A 16324-nucleotide genomic window follows, 5' to 3' on the forward strand; every position below is an offset into this window, starting at 1 on the left:
AGATTCTCTGACTAAATTGAATAGCTGTTGTAATAGATATGGTATGAAGGTCAGCAATAAAAAGACAAAGACAATGAAAATAGGCAGAATCATTGAAAATGTCAACTGTGTTGTGAATGGAGAACCTGTGGAACATGTAAAACATTTCAGCTACTTAGGCACGATTTTTACTGAAGATGGTAAATTAAATATAGAAATAGACAACAGAATCAGCAAAGCTGGTATCGTGGGAAGTCAATTGAATAAATTCATATGGAATAAGAAAGAAATTAGTCGGAACACTAAATTAGCTGTATACAAGACAGTGTTCAAACCAGTTTTAACTTATGGATCTGAGAGCTGGGTCAGAAGTAAAACACTTGACCAAAGACTAGAGACCACAGATATGAGAGTCCTGAGAAAGATTAGAGGCGTGAACAGATGGCATCAATGGCAATATCATATTAAAAATGAGGATATTAGGAAAGAAATTGGCATTATCAACATCCAGGAATGCGTTAGCAGACCTAATCACAGGTGGTACGTCACTTAAACAGAATGGGCGAGGAAAGATTGGCAAAACAATCTTTCCTCGAAAGTGATTCCGACAGTGTTCGTTTAGGCCGCTTACAGATAATTGCATTCATGCACGTGTTATTTCTGTGAGATAGAAAACTTTTATTATTGGTGTTTGTTCGTGGTGAGGGTGAAATATTTTTAATAAAGCAATTTTTAATATCCAAATTTATTTATTAATAAATTGGTTACTGATTAGGAAAAAAAATAATTTTTTTTTTTTAATTTGTATTCTCTGCCAGGTTGTTTTCCTGGCAGAGACAAGTGTTTTCCTGGCAGAGACACTTGTTTTCCTGCCAACCTGGCAGAGACAAGTGTTCTCTGCCAGGTTGGCAGGAAAACAACCCAGAGGAAGACCAAGATATAGGTGGTTTGATAGGGTACAAAGTGCCTTAGACGACTGAAATACAAAATCTGATAATATTGGAGTCTTGACAAGTAACAGACTGATCTGGAGGAAAATTGTAGATAGGAAGTTAGTAATGATGTAAATTGTTCATGTAGTACTATCATATCCTGTACACCCCTTGAGGGTACATTGGCAGAATATGATAGTACTACATATCTGAATGTGTCATCTAAAGACCAACAGGGTAATAATGAAGAATATATAATGGAGAATTTATTCATATCAATCTAGTCTTTGCTATCCCAATCAACTGGCTGGATTCAGACGTTTTGCCAAACTATTACCAGTGGTGGCTTGTACATAAGCACTGCGACACTGCAGCATCCCCAAGGAAAAAATGAAAAAAAAAAAAAAAAAAAAATTTTTTTGTTTGTGTTTATAAATAATAACACTGCTTACAACATTATATAAATGCAATAGAAGACGTTAAAGGTTGCAGCTTATGTTTCAACATTGATTGAATAGTTAATAATAGGAATTGTTCGATTAATGCTTTAGATTACAAAACAAATGCACTGCAATCTAACACAGTGTCGAAATTATCATGCTCGGCCAATTGCAGCTAGACTCGCTGATATTCGTTTGTGCTTGCACATTACAAGTGATTCCAATACTGATCGTTCGGGCAGTGTCGCTTATAGATAAATTGTATGCATGCGCGAGTTATTTCTGTGAGATACGAAACTTTTATTATTGATGCATGTTCATGGTGAGGGTGAACTATTTTTTATAAATCTTATTTTATTTTGTTAAAATAACATATAATTATTTATTTATTATAGATACAAGGCTGAATTATGACGAGTGTCACTGTTGAAAATATGAAAAGAAGTATATTTTTTCAATTATCGTTACACGAAACAAATGCACTGCGATCTAATGCAGTGCATTTGTCGAATTATCAGAATTTGTCATTTGTCAGAATTATTGCGTTCGGCTAATTGCAGTTAGACTCCCCTATATCCATTTGCGCTTGTCATTGCACGTTACAAGTGATTCCGACAGTGTTCGTTTAGGCCGCTTACAGATAATTGCATTCATGCACGTGTTATTTCTGTGAGATAGAAAACTTTTATTATTGGTGTTTGTTCGTGGTGAGGGTGAAATATTTTTAATAAAGCAATTTTTAATATCTAAATTTATTTATTAATAAATTGGTTACTGATTAGGAAAAAAAAAAATTTTTTTTTTTAATTTGGTATATGCAGCACCCCTACTTAAAATTTTCACCGGCCCCCACTGATTGTTACCTATGGTTTCTATAGAAGAGTTCCCAGATTATCTAACCCCTAGTCTTGGACATCCATGGTACTAATTGTACTATAGGTTTTCAGCTGTTTGTGGTTAGGATTCACATAAAAAAAAAAATAATAATAATAATTATTTGTCATTTCAGGTTTGTGCTCATAACAAACTAAATGTGTTTTCTGTCATTTGCTTTTTTGGACAGTTTTGTTTGTTTTGCAAGATGAAAATGCTCAGTTTCTGGAGAGTAGGAAATGACTGCATGTTTGGCATGGCTGGGCTTATTACACTTGGAAGAACTAATGTAATATGTTCCATAGGAAAGTTAACTGTGCAAAGACCTTTACTTTAAATGAATTCAGTTTAATGGTAGTAGATAACAAAAGTAAGACAATTAATTCCAGGATGTGGCAAAAGAGATGTTTTTTCTTAACTGCACTCAAGTTTGTTTATTGGTTAATATCATACCCCTAACCTAAATTTATTATATATTTTGGAGATGAAGCCTGTTTCCATGTAGAAGAAGAAGTAAAATGCAGAGCATTTTACTTCTGTATTACTTCAACCTTGGTATCTCTCCTGGGTCTGGCTCCCACTAATAAGACCTCAATAAAGGTCGCAACTAGTCTGGATAGTAGCCCTTCCCATTATGCATAGCATTTTACATATCCAAAAGGGTGTGTGCTTTACATTGTGAGATAAGTAGCTGAGACATGAATATATTTCACGTGCAAAACATTGTTTTGCTTCCTTGGGTAAAGAATTAAAACCAAGCACATAAAATCTTGGCCTGTTTAATGGAGAAGTCAGATAAGCATGGCAGCTTATATAGGCCTTACAAGAAAGCATCCTAGTCTAACTGGACTAGGATACTTATTGGCATGAAGACTAATGAGGATTTTTTTTTCAATGTCTTTCTGATTAAAAGATCAGAGGAAACATGCAGTGAGTACTTCATGGCATTTGTAAGAAGTGATCTGCCTTAGCTTTGACATAAGGACTCGGTGCCTTTCTAGTTGATTCTGCGACGTGTGGCATTTGTGCCTGTCTTTTCTTATTGGGATGGTACACCCTGTTTCACCTATGTAGGGTAGAATAATAAAATTTAGTTTAATCCTTTATCCAAGTGTGAGCAAACAAAGTTTGCGCCTGAAAGTATCTTCAGGACTGGGTTAAGGTGGTACAACACCATTTTTTCATCAAAAAAATATGTAGGGTAGGTTGTAGGAGCAGTGGATTTTGTAAATCCCAGGGTGGGAAAGGTAGGAAAGGGGATCTTTAGATGAGCTAAGCAAACTTTTTAATTTTGCAGGTGGTTTGAAAGTTGCCTTAATATTGTATTTAAATAGTGTTCTATTATTTTTTTGATATTCCCTTAATGTATGGTATGGTTATTGCATTTTTATAATCTTTTTTACCTTTCATGGTATCATTGTAGAGGATCTTATGAACTTTTTTTTTTTTTTTTGTAATTCTTTATAAAGGTTTGGCTAATATCATATTCCTTCTTCAGTGCCTGGTCAATGAAGCAAATTGTTAGGGTTCTATGTTTGAGGGTGCTGATGACTCCTAGTTTTTGTGTTGGATGGTAGTGATATGAATCTTTGCGTATGTACTGGCCTGAGTGTGTGGGTTTGCGGTACTGTAAAGGACAGACAGCCTGATAGAAGACGTATGATAAGTGTGTCTAGAAAAGGAAGAAATTTATTGTTTTCAATCATCATCATCATCATCATCATCAAATTCCTGCCATGTACCCTCAAGGGGTGTACAGGATATGACAGTACTACATGAAAAAACTACATCATTACTAACTTCCTATCTACAATTTTCCTCCAAATCAGTCTGTTGCTTGTCAAGACTCCAACATTATCAGATCTTATATTTCTATCGTCTAAGGCACTTTGTACCGTATCAATCCACCTATATCTTGGTCTTCCTCTGGGTCGTTTTGCTGCCAACCTGGCAGAGAACACTTGTTTTGCTAATCTTTCCTCTCCCATTCTATTTAAGTGACCATACCATCTGAGAATAGCTCTGCTAACGCATTCCTGGATGCTGACAATGTCAAGTTCTTTCCTAATATCCTCATTTTTAATATGATATTGCCATTGATGCCATCTGTTCACGCCTCTAATCTTTCTCAGGACTCTCATATCTGCGGTCTCTAGTCTTTGGTCAAGTGTTTTACTTCTGACCCAGCTCTCAGATCCATAAGTTAAAATTGGTTTGAACACAGTCTTGTATACAGCTAATTTAGTGTTCCGACTAATTTCTTTCTTATTCCATATGAATTTATTCAATTGACTTCCCACGATACCAGCTTTGCTGATTCTGTTGTCTACTTCTATATTTAGTTTACCATCTTCAGTAAAAATTGTGCCTAAGTAGCTGAAATGTTTTACTTGTTCCACAGGTTCTCCATTCACAACACAGTTGACATTTTCAATGATTCTGCCTATTTTCATTGTCTTTGTCTTTTTATTGCTGACCTTCATACCATATCTATTACAACAGCTATTCAATTTAGTCAGAGAATCTTGCAGACTTGTAGCGGATTTATTTAGAAGTATAACATCATCCGCATAAAGCAAAGAGCTGACATTAACATCTCCAATTTTGATATCAGGTTTAATACCACATTCCTTCATAATGTGATCCATATAGATAATGAATAACAGAGGGGATAATGTACATCCTTGTCTCACACCAGATTTAACATTAAACCATCTTCCTGTACTTCCTTCAATTCTAACTGCTGACTCACAACTCAAATAAAGACTAAGTATTGCTTGATATAATGCCCCATTGACACCATATAACTGCAGCGTATTGAATAGCTTCTCTCTTGGCACCTTGTCATATGCCTTTTCCAAATCAACAAAACTTAAATACAGATCTTTGTTATATTCCCATGCTTTCTCGACTATTTGTCGTAAAGTGAAGATCTGATCCTGACAGCCTCTATTTGGCCTGAATCCAGCTTGTTCTTCACCAAGCTTTTCTTCCACAATTCTTCTCAACCGTTTCTCAAGTATACTTGCATAGATCTTGCCAGGAACACTCAGTAGAGAAATACTTCTGTAATTCTCACATTCAGTTTTATTTCCCTTTTTATATATGGGTACTATGAGAGCTCTACTCCAATCATCGGGAATTCGTCCCTCTGTCCAGGCTTTCTGAACTATGCAGTGCAGCCACTGTAAGACTCTTATACCACCATACTTCAGCATTTCTGGTCGAATATCATCTACTCCTGCTGCCTTTCCACATTTCAAGCCTTTGATGGCTTTTTCTACTTCAAGTATGGATATGTATTCCTGACTGCATGCCTGGTCAGTATTTTTTATCACTGTGCTGTCATCACTGCTTGTTTCATTTAGCAGTTTTTCAAAGTAATTACTCCATACTTCAAGGATATCTTTTTCTCCTGTTTTCATTTCACCTTTATCATCTCTAATTCCTTTTACAGCACTCTTTCCTCCATTCCTAAGCTTCTTCAACAACCTCCAGAATATTTTGCCACCTTCTTGATATTTATTTTCTATATTCTTGCCAAAGTCTTCCCATGACTTTTGTTTAGCTAGTTTTACACACTGTTTAGCTTTCTTACATTTGTCTCTGTATTCTGTAAGAGTAAAAGCCGACTTATTTGCCAGGAACTTTTGATATGCTTTCTTCTTTTCCTTCACTGCCTCTTTAACTTCCTGTGTCCACCAGGGAGTTCTGATTTTTTTATCCTTGCACACGACCTCACCACATGCCTCTCTGGCAGAATCAATCAATGTTTCCTTCAGCGTTTGCCACTGAATCTCCAAGGTTTGATCCCTGTTCTCAAACTCTTTCATTTTCTTTTCAACAATATTTCTGTATTTTAGTCTACAGTTCACATCTGAGAGCTGCTCAACTTTTATTCGCTTTAAAACTTTCTTACATGTTATTCTTTTCAATATGAAATTCAATTTTATCCTGCTCAAGACTAAATAGTGATCACTTCCAATTTCAAATCCTCTGTACACTCTGGTGTCCTGCACCAGAGAGAAAACATCACTATCAACAATAACATAGTCAATGAGACTTTTCTTATTCCTAGCCTCTTCTCTCCATGTGAATTTGTGCACATTTTTATGTTGGAACATGGTGTTAGTAATAACCAGTCCATGTCCTGAGCAGAAATCCAACAGATATTTGCCATTATTATTAGCTTTGCTCTTTTCTCCAAATTTTCCCAAAATATTTTTGTATGTCTCACAATCATTTCCTACTCTACTATTTAGATCCCCAACAAGGACCAACTTTTCCTTTTTCATTGTGTCAGTTGCTTTTTCTAAAGCCTCAAAAAATTCCTCCACTTCTACCTTAGTAGAACCTTCTGTGGGACCATAGGCACAAATAAGTCTCATTGTCCAGTTCCCCATTCTCATATTTGCCCACATTACTCTACTTGAGACTGACTGCCATTCAAGAAGATTAGCCTCGTATTTTGTGTTGAATACTATGGCTACTCCTTCCTTTCCTTGATTGTCATTGCCTGAATATAACATTTTGTATTTATTGCTCAGAAAGATCTCACCAGTTTTGGCCTTTTTTGTTTCAGTCACCCCTATTATGTCGATCTGGTACTTATCCAATTCCTCAGCTAGTTCCATTTCTTTGCCATTCAGGCCTCTTACGTTGATAGTACCGATCTTTAACTCTGGTGATGTTGAGTTGGGGTTTGTTTTCAGATTTGTTCCAGTAGCTGACTTTTCGCTGTTCGCCCTGGTTCCCTGGCGAAAACAACGGGGGCCTTGTTTAACCGGGCGACGCCCCAGCCGGCATGAAATTTTGTCATGTTGTACCATCATTTTTTATTTTGGTTTAACCAATAAGAATACAATTTGGTCGGCTAAATCCCAAATTGCCAGCCCATCCTCGTTCGTTCAGTATCAAAGTAGATACCCAACAGGGTGCACCACGAGAAGGTGAGGATTGGACATTAGGTCAGAAGCCCTGGTCGGTTCTCCGCATTCCTTTAAAGGCTATGTGGAGGTCTCCTCTCAGTTATACAGCTTTGACCCTTAAGCACCCCCTTTTCAATTTCAATCTTTGTTTTCATTGTTTCAATCTTGAATTGTTTTCAATCTTGATGGTAAATTGGATACATTTGTGTTGTTTGTTCAGGTGACTTAGGAATGTATTTAATGTGTGGCAATTGTGGGGCCAAATGGCAAATATATCATCAACATATCTGAGCCAAACTTTGGGCTTTAAACTTGCTGAATGTAGAGCGTGATGCTCAGTCTTCCATGTAAAAGTTAACTGTGTGTGTGTGGGGGGGGGGGGATTAGTGAACCTAGTCATGCCTTATTTTTTCATGTAGAAATTATTTTGCCACATAAAATACACAGAGTGAAGTATGTGGGAAACGATTCCCCCCCCCCCTTGCAATTATCAGTTTGTAAAATCCTTTCATGAGAAGGATTGCATCAATGATCAGGACATTCGTGAAAAGGGCAGTTACATCAGAGCTGACTAGAAAATCTTTGTTGTTGCATGTGATGTTTATTTTATTTATGAAGTGTTGCATATTTTCTTTTATGTAGGAGGGGGAATGACCTACCAACTCTTTGAGTGTAGCCACTAGTTTCTTGGTTAAGTGACAACTGGAGCTGTCAATTCCTACAACATTCAGTCACAGTGATGCATTTCTTTTGCATATTTTTGGCAGGCCATAAATTCTGAGAGCATGGGAATAAAGCAGTAACAGCTTTTTAACTGTTTTCTCTGTCCAAGTAAACACTGAGTTAATCAATTCCGTTGTTTTCTTTTTAATGTAGTTTGTAGGATTGTAGTTAACATTGTACATGTTGTGGCCAGATACCAATTAGTTAATTTTTTCTCAGTAAGCTGTCCAATCAAGAACAACAGTCGCATAACCTTTGTCAGCCTTGGCAATAAAACTTTCTTTGTTATTTCTTAGAAATTTAAAGTCTAATTTTTCTGCTCAGGTTAGACTGCAATTAAACTGTTTATACAATTAGTTCCACTGTAATTTTTTTTTTAATCATCTGTATATTATTATATTTGTGATATATAAAAAAAGTTTTCTTTTATTTAACTACACATTTTATTCATTGATTTTTTTTTCTCACCAAAGGCCAGGCTAGTGTAAATAGTTAACAAGCAGTTGCACTGTAGCGTACTTATGTAGTGTCAGTAGCTTTTGTCTTGTTAATATATATAAGTTTTTCTTATGATAATCTTGATAAAGAGGTTAAATGTTATTTTCTTATTTATAAGTCAAGAAATTGCTTTAACACATGTGATGGAAGTTTTTTCACTTGGCTATGCTACCAATTATATATTTGGTTTAATCCTTTATCCAAGTGTAAGCAAACAAAGTTTGTGCCTGAAGTATTTTCAGGACTCAGGCAACTCATGGTAAAGGTGGGATAAGTTCTGATCACTTGCCTTAGTATCTCCCATAATGCAAAAGCACATCTCCTTGCAGACATGTATAATGCTATGCATTAAGGGAAGGGCCACTATCCAGACCGGTTTCGACCTTTATTGAGGTCTCATCAGTGGGAGCCAGACTCAGAGGTGGTGATACTAAGGTGGAAGTAATGCAGAAGTCATATCACCATATACCAGTTGCCAAAAGGTGTCAACCCCTTATTATTAAAATTCTCTGGATTAGAGATAGTTGATGGAAGTTTTTTCACTTGGCTATGCTACCAATTATATATTTGGTTTAACGATTTGGTCTAATTTGGTCTAACACGTGTCTTTTGTCTCCATAAATTCTACACAATAAAACTGATATAATGTTAACTATATCAGTGGAAGAAATAGCATTACGAGAAATCCAATAAGCAAAGTAAATCAGGAAAATTCCCTGAAGAAGATGGAATAAATACAGAACTTATTAAATATGCAGACATCCTATTTGTCAAACAACTTTTAATCTATTTCACAATAACTAGCAGCAAGGAAAAATTCCAGAAAGTTGGAATAAGGCAATTATCACCCCAATGTATAAAAAAGGTGATAAGTGCAACTGTGAAAACTACAGAGGAATGTCTCCTAAATACTGTCTATAAGCATGAATATTAACTACAAAACGTAAATCATATGTAGAAGATAAACTTTGTGAAGAACAAAATGGATTCTATAAAGAATGATTGTGTATACTGACCCAGCTTTTTACATTAAAATTCGTAATAGAGAAGCTTCGTGAATTCAAGAAGAAATCGTAGACCATACTCAAGAATCTAAACTTTTCAAAAATTCACAAAACAAAAAGTTGTCTTTAGTTAGCCAACTGCTACAAAGGTTTTAGGTTTTAGCTCAAACATCAGATAAATAGAACTACCCTCCCATCCAAGACATGCTAATCTTCTGGCACCATGGTAACAATAGCTTCCATGTGGTTCAGCATTCCCTCTAGAACTCAGTAGTATCTTTCCTTCTTCTGTTTTGAAAAATTTGAAAAAACCTTTTAGGCTTTCATAACAGTTATGGTGGTATGGACATACACATGCCCAATACCACTGTAACTGTTTTTTTTCAGATACTTGTTATTATTGAAATATTATAGCATAATTCTTCTCTAATCTCCTAATTGGCTTTCATTTCAGTCCATGATTTTTTATTTATTTTCCTCAAACACTTGTTTTTGGGGAGGAAGAACAAAGACTGTCACAGTCTTTGTTCTTCCTCCTGTTTGATAGCCCAAGTCTCTCTGCACTACAAAGAACTGTGGGGAGTACCATTGAACTATATACTTTGAGTTCTCCAAAGAGATGTGCATTTTTCCAGAATATTTGTAAGTTTAATAATAGGAGACTGCCCTAGATTTATTCTGAGTTGAGTAGTTTCTTCATAATTTAGCCCGTGTGTGATCAATGTGCATAAGTAATTGATGTTTTAATCTGTTCCAGTTTATTTTCCTCCACTTCTAAGTTCTTCTCCATTTCTGCCTATTGCCACTGTTTTGGTTTTTATTAAATTTAACTGCAATGCATATTCTTTACTGCATTTATGTAGGTTTTCAATCATGTGTTTTCAAGTTTCCATCATGGATGGCAAATGCTTATTGTACAGATATAATCAGAGAAGATAACCAAATTAAACCAAGTTACAGTGCAAAAGAAGTTACTATCTTATTGGACGGTACACAGTTTCATTCATAGCATCTTGAATATAGCAAAATGTGGAAGTCTTTGGTATCAAAGTAATTCAGGGATGTCCACAAAATTCTTCAAATGGGATTGACCTCTCACACATATGCAGTTGATATGTTAGCATGAAAAAAAGAGATGAATTTCCTAATAATGCCAATACAATAACACATGAAGTTTTTACAGCATTACAAGTGAAAGTTATGGACTATTTGCAGCACACTTCCAATCTCACACAAGCTGATTTTCATCTCTTTGCAACAAACAATAATGTACAGCACATTTTTGTTTCTTGTAAAACAAATGGCACCAACTTCTATGCAGTGAGAGATGCACTTAGTGGGGCAAATCGATATGTTTTGGTAGTAAAGCAATGTATAGAGAAGTCATCAGTCATACATGCATCTGTGTCAAAATGAAGTCCTTTGCATAAGAGTGCTTGTTACCTTATTTCCTGCAATACCATATACATTAAAGATCACTTTGCTCCTGTTTAAATCTTCAAAACTCTATAATCAGTATAACATTTTACTTACCATGATACCACCATTTAGTCTTTTTTGGATTTTTGCTACATGTTTTTACATAGAGCGAATTATCAGGTGGTCTTTTCTGAAAGAAAAATTCCAGTATGTGTAAGATTAAAAACAAACAGAATAATTTATGAACTAAACGAAATCATAATAGAATATATACGCAGGAACCAAAACATATGACCATCTACCTGGTAGCATGTTGACCTTCTCTAGCTGAGATGACTGCGTTCACCTGTCTTGGCATCAACTCTACTAGACTACAGAAGGTGTCCTGAGTATTCTGGACCAACTAGACAGAATAACATCCCTGAAGTCAATGAAAAAGCAAGGCACTAGCACTAACCAGTGGATGCTGCTGTTCCACATGATCCAAAAAGTGTTTGATGGTATTCAAATCAGGAGAATTAGGTGGCAAAGAGAATGCTTGGATATGTCCTTCAAACTGTGCTTGCACAAAGAGAGCCTTGTGACACAGGCTGATATCTTGATTGGGGAAGAGCAGTGATGTCCATGGGAACAATCTCCATACCAAGAGACTGCCTCCACCACTGACTTGTTTTCAACCAAGTGTGTAGTCTAGTTGCTAGAAACAGGTCAGTGGTCATAATCTTTTGGCTCATGAATGTATTTCAAAAGATGTGTTTTACATAAACATTTAAACATATTTTGAATAATAATATAACTATGTGTCTAGCAGTGCATATAATCTTCCCTAAAACTACAATTACACAGAACTTACGCAACTACTACCCAAGTAGCTTATGCCAAACATTCTATAATTAGATTATAGTAACATTACTAAATAAACTTAGAAAAAAATGAATGCTTATTTCCTTAGTTTTTGAAAACAACAACAGAGAACACAATGCACACTCAAAATGAAAATATATGGGATGGTATAGTGCTGTCAGTTACGATACCACTAGTTTTTTTTTTTTTTTTTTCCTGTATTACTGGTAAAGAAAGTATTTTGTAACTCTAAACATGCCTTTTACTCAACTTTCATAGGTAATAAAGCACTTCTAAACTTAATATAACATACGGGGCAGTTCAAATTAAAGCATCCCTATTCAAACCAATTTGGAGAGAGAGAGAGAAAACCAATATACAAAATGCTCTCAAGCTTGGCACGTATCCTAATCAGATCATGGGGGAAGAGATTTTGACAATAAAAAAGAATTTAAAAAAAAAATGACCAGCAGGAGAAATAAGGCAATGTTAGCACGATGAAATATTGAATTTTGCATACCATGTGAAGTGTAATGCAGTATAAACAAAGAAGCGAGACTGATTCCACAATCATTCGACTTGGGCAATGGGTACCATTTTCCTGTAACATACCTTGCTTATCAAGTGTATGTATAGGAATGGGAAAAATGTTGTGGCAGCACTTTGTGAGTACAGAGGGCCAAAAAGACTTTGCAAACCAGTCCAATGGCACCAAATGAAGTGTGACACATGGTTTCTCAATTTGAAGAGACAGGCAATTTGACAATCCAACTAGAAGAAGGTGTAAATCTGAAGTTCCATAAACTGCAATTGTTGAGTATTCAAATGAGAATGCTGTAATGCATGTGCCATAGCAATTAGATTTGCCATACACAGTGGTGAGGAGAACTTTGCATAAAGTGCTGCACTTGAATTTCTATGGCATCAAGAGTCTGAAAAAATTATTTATTGGAGTAACACAGTTAATGAAGATTACATCTTCATGGGAAGGAATTGAAAGAATGTGTAAGTTCAGCTATGGTATGTAAATATGATAATGATATGAATATTAGTGAGCATGATTATGCATCTGGCTAAGGGGCAGAAATGTATTCTTTGTGTCCTTACTTTTTGACTGTATTTGGGGAGGAAAAAGAGTAAGGTGGCCAAAAGGCCAGGAGGTAACATTTTAAGTCTACACACACACACACACACAAGTCAGAAGCATTAAGAACAAAGGAGTTGAGTTTATTGCTTTGGTGGATATGTTGTGCTCCAAGATTGCTGACTTGACGTTAGTGAAACCTGAGTATCAAAGCTAGATGTTATAACTGGGATTGAACAGAGTATAGTCTTTTTAGGAAAGACAACAGAGATTTGAGAGGAAGGGGGGTATTATTGATGATATCAGATGATTTGAGTCCAGTTATTATAGAAACTCATGAAAGCAATAACAGTAATAATGTTCCAGGTAGCAGTCAGTTTGAGGCTATCTAACATGAAGTCAAAGTTAACAAGATGAAATATATGGTGCAGTATTGCTACAGACTTCATGGTTCATTTGCTAGGGATGATGAAATACAATGTCAAATTACCTGATGGTTACTAAATGAGTAAACATTATGAGGTGACTTAAATTATCCAAACTGTGACTAGGTAGCAGAGAAAACTCATAACAATGACGATTTATTGACCTGTTATGAGACAACTTTTCCCAAGCACAAAGAAGAAACTTGAGGTTAAAGAATGTTAGATATGATCAATGCGTCAGACTGGGTCTTAGTTAAGAATGTTAATGTTTTGCCACCAACTAGTAACATTGATCATGCTGTAATAATGACCTGAGAAGTAGCTAACTATATGGATCTTCCAATTAAGACAGGGCATGTTGAAATACAAAGCAGTAAATTATGATAAACTCAGGAGAATAATATCTTTGGTCTAATAATATCAGTTATTGAATGGGAAAGATATCAAGCATTCATTGGAAACTTTGAAACGGTGCTTAAATGAGGCAAGATCTGTATACATCCCTAGAGTTCAAAGAACAAATAGAGTGAGAGTGAAATGGATGTGCAACCTTATAAGCAAGACATCATAAGAAGATGTGGAAGAAATATCATGAGCAATTATATATTTGGTTTAATCCTTTATCCAAGCAAACAAAGTTTGCGCCTGAAGTATTTTCAGAACTGGGGTAACTCATGGTAAAGGTGGTATAAGGTCTGATCACTTGTCTTAGTATCCCATAATGCAAAGCACATATCCTTATGGGTATGTATAATGCTATGCATTATGGAAAGGGTCACTACCCAGACTGGTTTCAACCTTTATTGAGGTCTAGACCCAGAAGTGGTGATACAAAGGTGGAAGTAATGAAGAAGTCATATCACTATATACCAGTTGCCAAAAATGTCAACACCTTATTATTAAAATTCTCTGGATCAGAGATAATTGATGATGTTTTTTCACTTGGCTATGCTACCAATTATATATCTGATTTAATCCAAGTGTAGACAAACAAAGTTTGCATCTGAAGTATTTTCAGGACTGGAGCAACTCATGGTAAACGTGGTATAAGTTCTGATTACTTGCTTTAGTATCTCCCATAATGCAAAGCACATATCCTTATGGATAAAGGATTAAACCAAATACAGTGGTATCTCGCTAATCCGAACCTCTTTAGTCCAAACCCTCCAGTAATCTGAACTGCAGTTTGAAAGAAAAAAAAAGTTTCATTTATTACATATTATTATTTTGTACTATTAATAATTAAGGATTGTTCGTTATCGTTAAATTATTTGGTCACTTAACATTCAAATAGAGTTATATTCTTTTGGTTTATTAGTCGACATAAATATTAAAAGTTCCATACAATTGTCAACAAGTTTCACCAGCTATTCTGTCTGGCTTCTTCAAGACAAGAAAGTCAGTACAATAAGTATATTTTTAAGCATATGTATAATGCAGAGTTTTTGTGCATAATGGTGAGCTGATTTGAAATGTAGGTAACGTCCAGTGTCTGTAGGTTTTCGATATATAGTGAGCTGGATTTGTTCATTCTCTTATTTCTTTATTAGTGTATCTAGAAATTGTAATTGATTGTTCTTTTCCAGGTCTAACATGAACTTTATATTCTGGTGGAAGGAATTTATTTTCATAAGGAATTCAAATAAGGTGTTTTCCATGTCTTTCCAAATAATGAATATATCATCTACGTATCTCCACCAAATCAACGGCTTTGGATTTACTTTGGACAGGATATCAGCTTTTAGTTTTTCCATGAACAAATAAGCGCAGGGAGTTGACAAGGGACTGCCCATGGCTAAGCCATCAAGTTGTTCATAAATAGTATTATTTACTTTAAAATAATTTGATTTGAGGCAATGGTGAAAGAGCTGAACTGTGTTATGTGGATAGAGATTTTCTATGATCTTAATAACTTCTTTGACAGGTTTGTGAAAAACAACTCAAGACTTGCAAGTATGTCTGTATTTAAGATGGTGATGCCTTTTAATTTTTCCGTGAAATTCTTAAAAATAGAGCAACCAATATTATCTCAGAAGATCTCCTTGATGAACTCAATCCCATATCTCAAACACTGGTAAACAACGATTATCCAAAAAATATAATCCAAAGATTCTTCATAGGAACAATCCACAGCAACTACCTCCTGTCACACAATATGCATTGTCTATCGCCATCCCTTATGCTGGCTCAGTTTCAACAAAAATAGCCAAACTCGTGAGGTCTTTCAACATTAGAGTTGCTCTTAAACCTGTCAAAACTATACGACACATCTTAAGATCTCCTAAGGACAGTAATGCCTTTTACAAATACGCAGGTGTATACAACATCCCATGTTCCTGTGGGTTAAATCATATAGGCGAAACTTCAAGAAGCCTAGAAATTCGAAAAAAAAAACATATAGGAGATGTTAACAACAACAGAACAGACACTTCAGGATTAGCCCATCATTTCTCGATTTCTCACCACTCCGTTGATTGGGATAACAGCTCCATGCCTTATATAGAAGAAGATTTTAGATGTAGAAACTTCAAAGAAGCTGCAGTTATATTCTGGACAATTTATTAGGCTTTTCCAGTCATCTGGAAAAGCCTAATAAATTCACTTGGCTTACCAGAATTTCATTTCACGAAAAACTATACAACATGCTCAACGAACAATGACTGAGGCTCCATGCTTATGATGTTACGCGTCAGTTTTAATTTTACTTGATTTGACTGTGCTACTCCATTCTTCTTTTTTACTATTAAACGTTATTATTACTATTCTTTTTTACTATTAAACGTTATTATTACTATTCTTTTTTACTATTAAACGTTATTATTACTATTCTTTTTTACTATTAAACGTTATTGTACTGACTTTCTTGTCCTGAAGAAACCAGACAGAATAGCTGGTGAAACTTGTTGACGATTGTGTAGATCTTTAATATTTATGGTCAACTAATAAACCAAAAGAATATAACTTAATTTGAATAATTAAGGATGTAGCATTCTCAGTTGCTGCTGCTTGGGAAGCTGTCGAACCTGAGGCAATTCGAGCGTCATGGAAAAAACTGTGGCCTTCTAGAATTTACCAAGATAACTACGGTGATACACAAAAAGAGGAAATTCAAAACGTGCATAATATGGTTAAAAATATAAATCCAGATGTTGAAATTTCACAAAAAGATGTTACGG

The 16324-nt window shown here is 35.3% G+C and overlaps 1 protein-coding gene across 2 annotated transcripts in view; it reads right to left on the reverse strand.

The window, feature by feature from the left end:
• Positions 1–16324, reverse strand: part of LOC150095348 (ubiquitin-conjugating enzyme E2 W) — a 170053-nt gene that overhangs the window by 49755 nt on the left and 103974 nt on the right. For both annotated transcript variants that reach the window (XM_090410012.1, XM_090410011.1), the window contains one exon: positions 10911–10986. In XM_090410012.1, the coding sequence (XP_090266138.1) occupies positions 10911–10986 (76 nt within the window). The remainder of the gene's footprint in view (positions 1–10910; positions 10987–16324) is intronic.

This window comes from Typopeltis vanoorti, chromosome 20 (genome assembly GCF_054136105.1).
Source record: "Typopeltis vanoorti isolate ZY-2024b chromosome 20, IOZ_Tvanoo_1.0, whole genome shotgun sequence".
In the NCBI taxonomy this organism is placed as follows: Eukaryota; Metazoa; Arthropoda; class Arachnida; order Uropygi; family Thelyphonidae; genus Typopeltis; species Typopeltis vanoorti.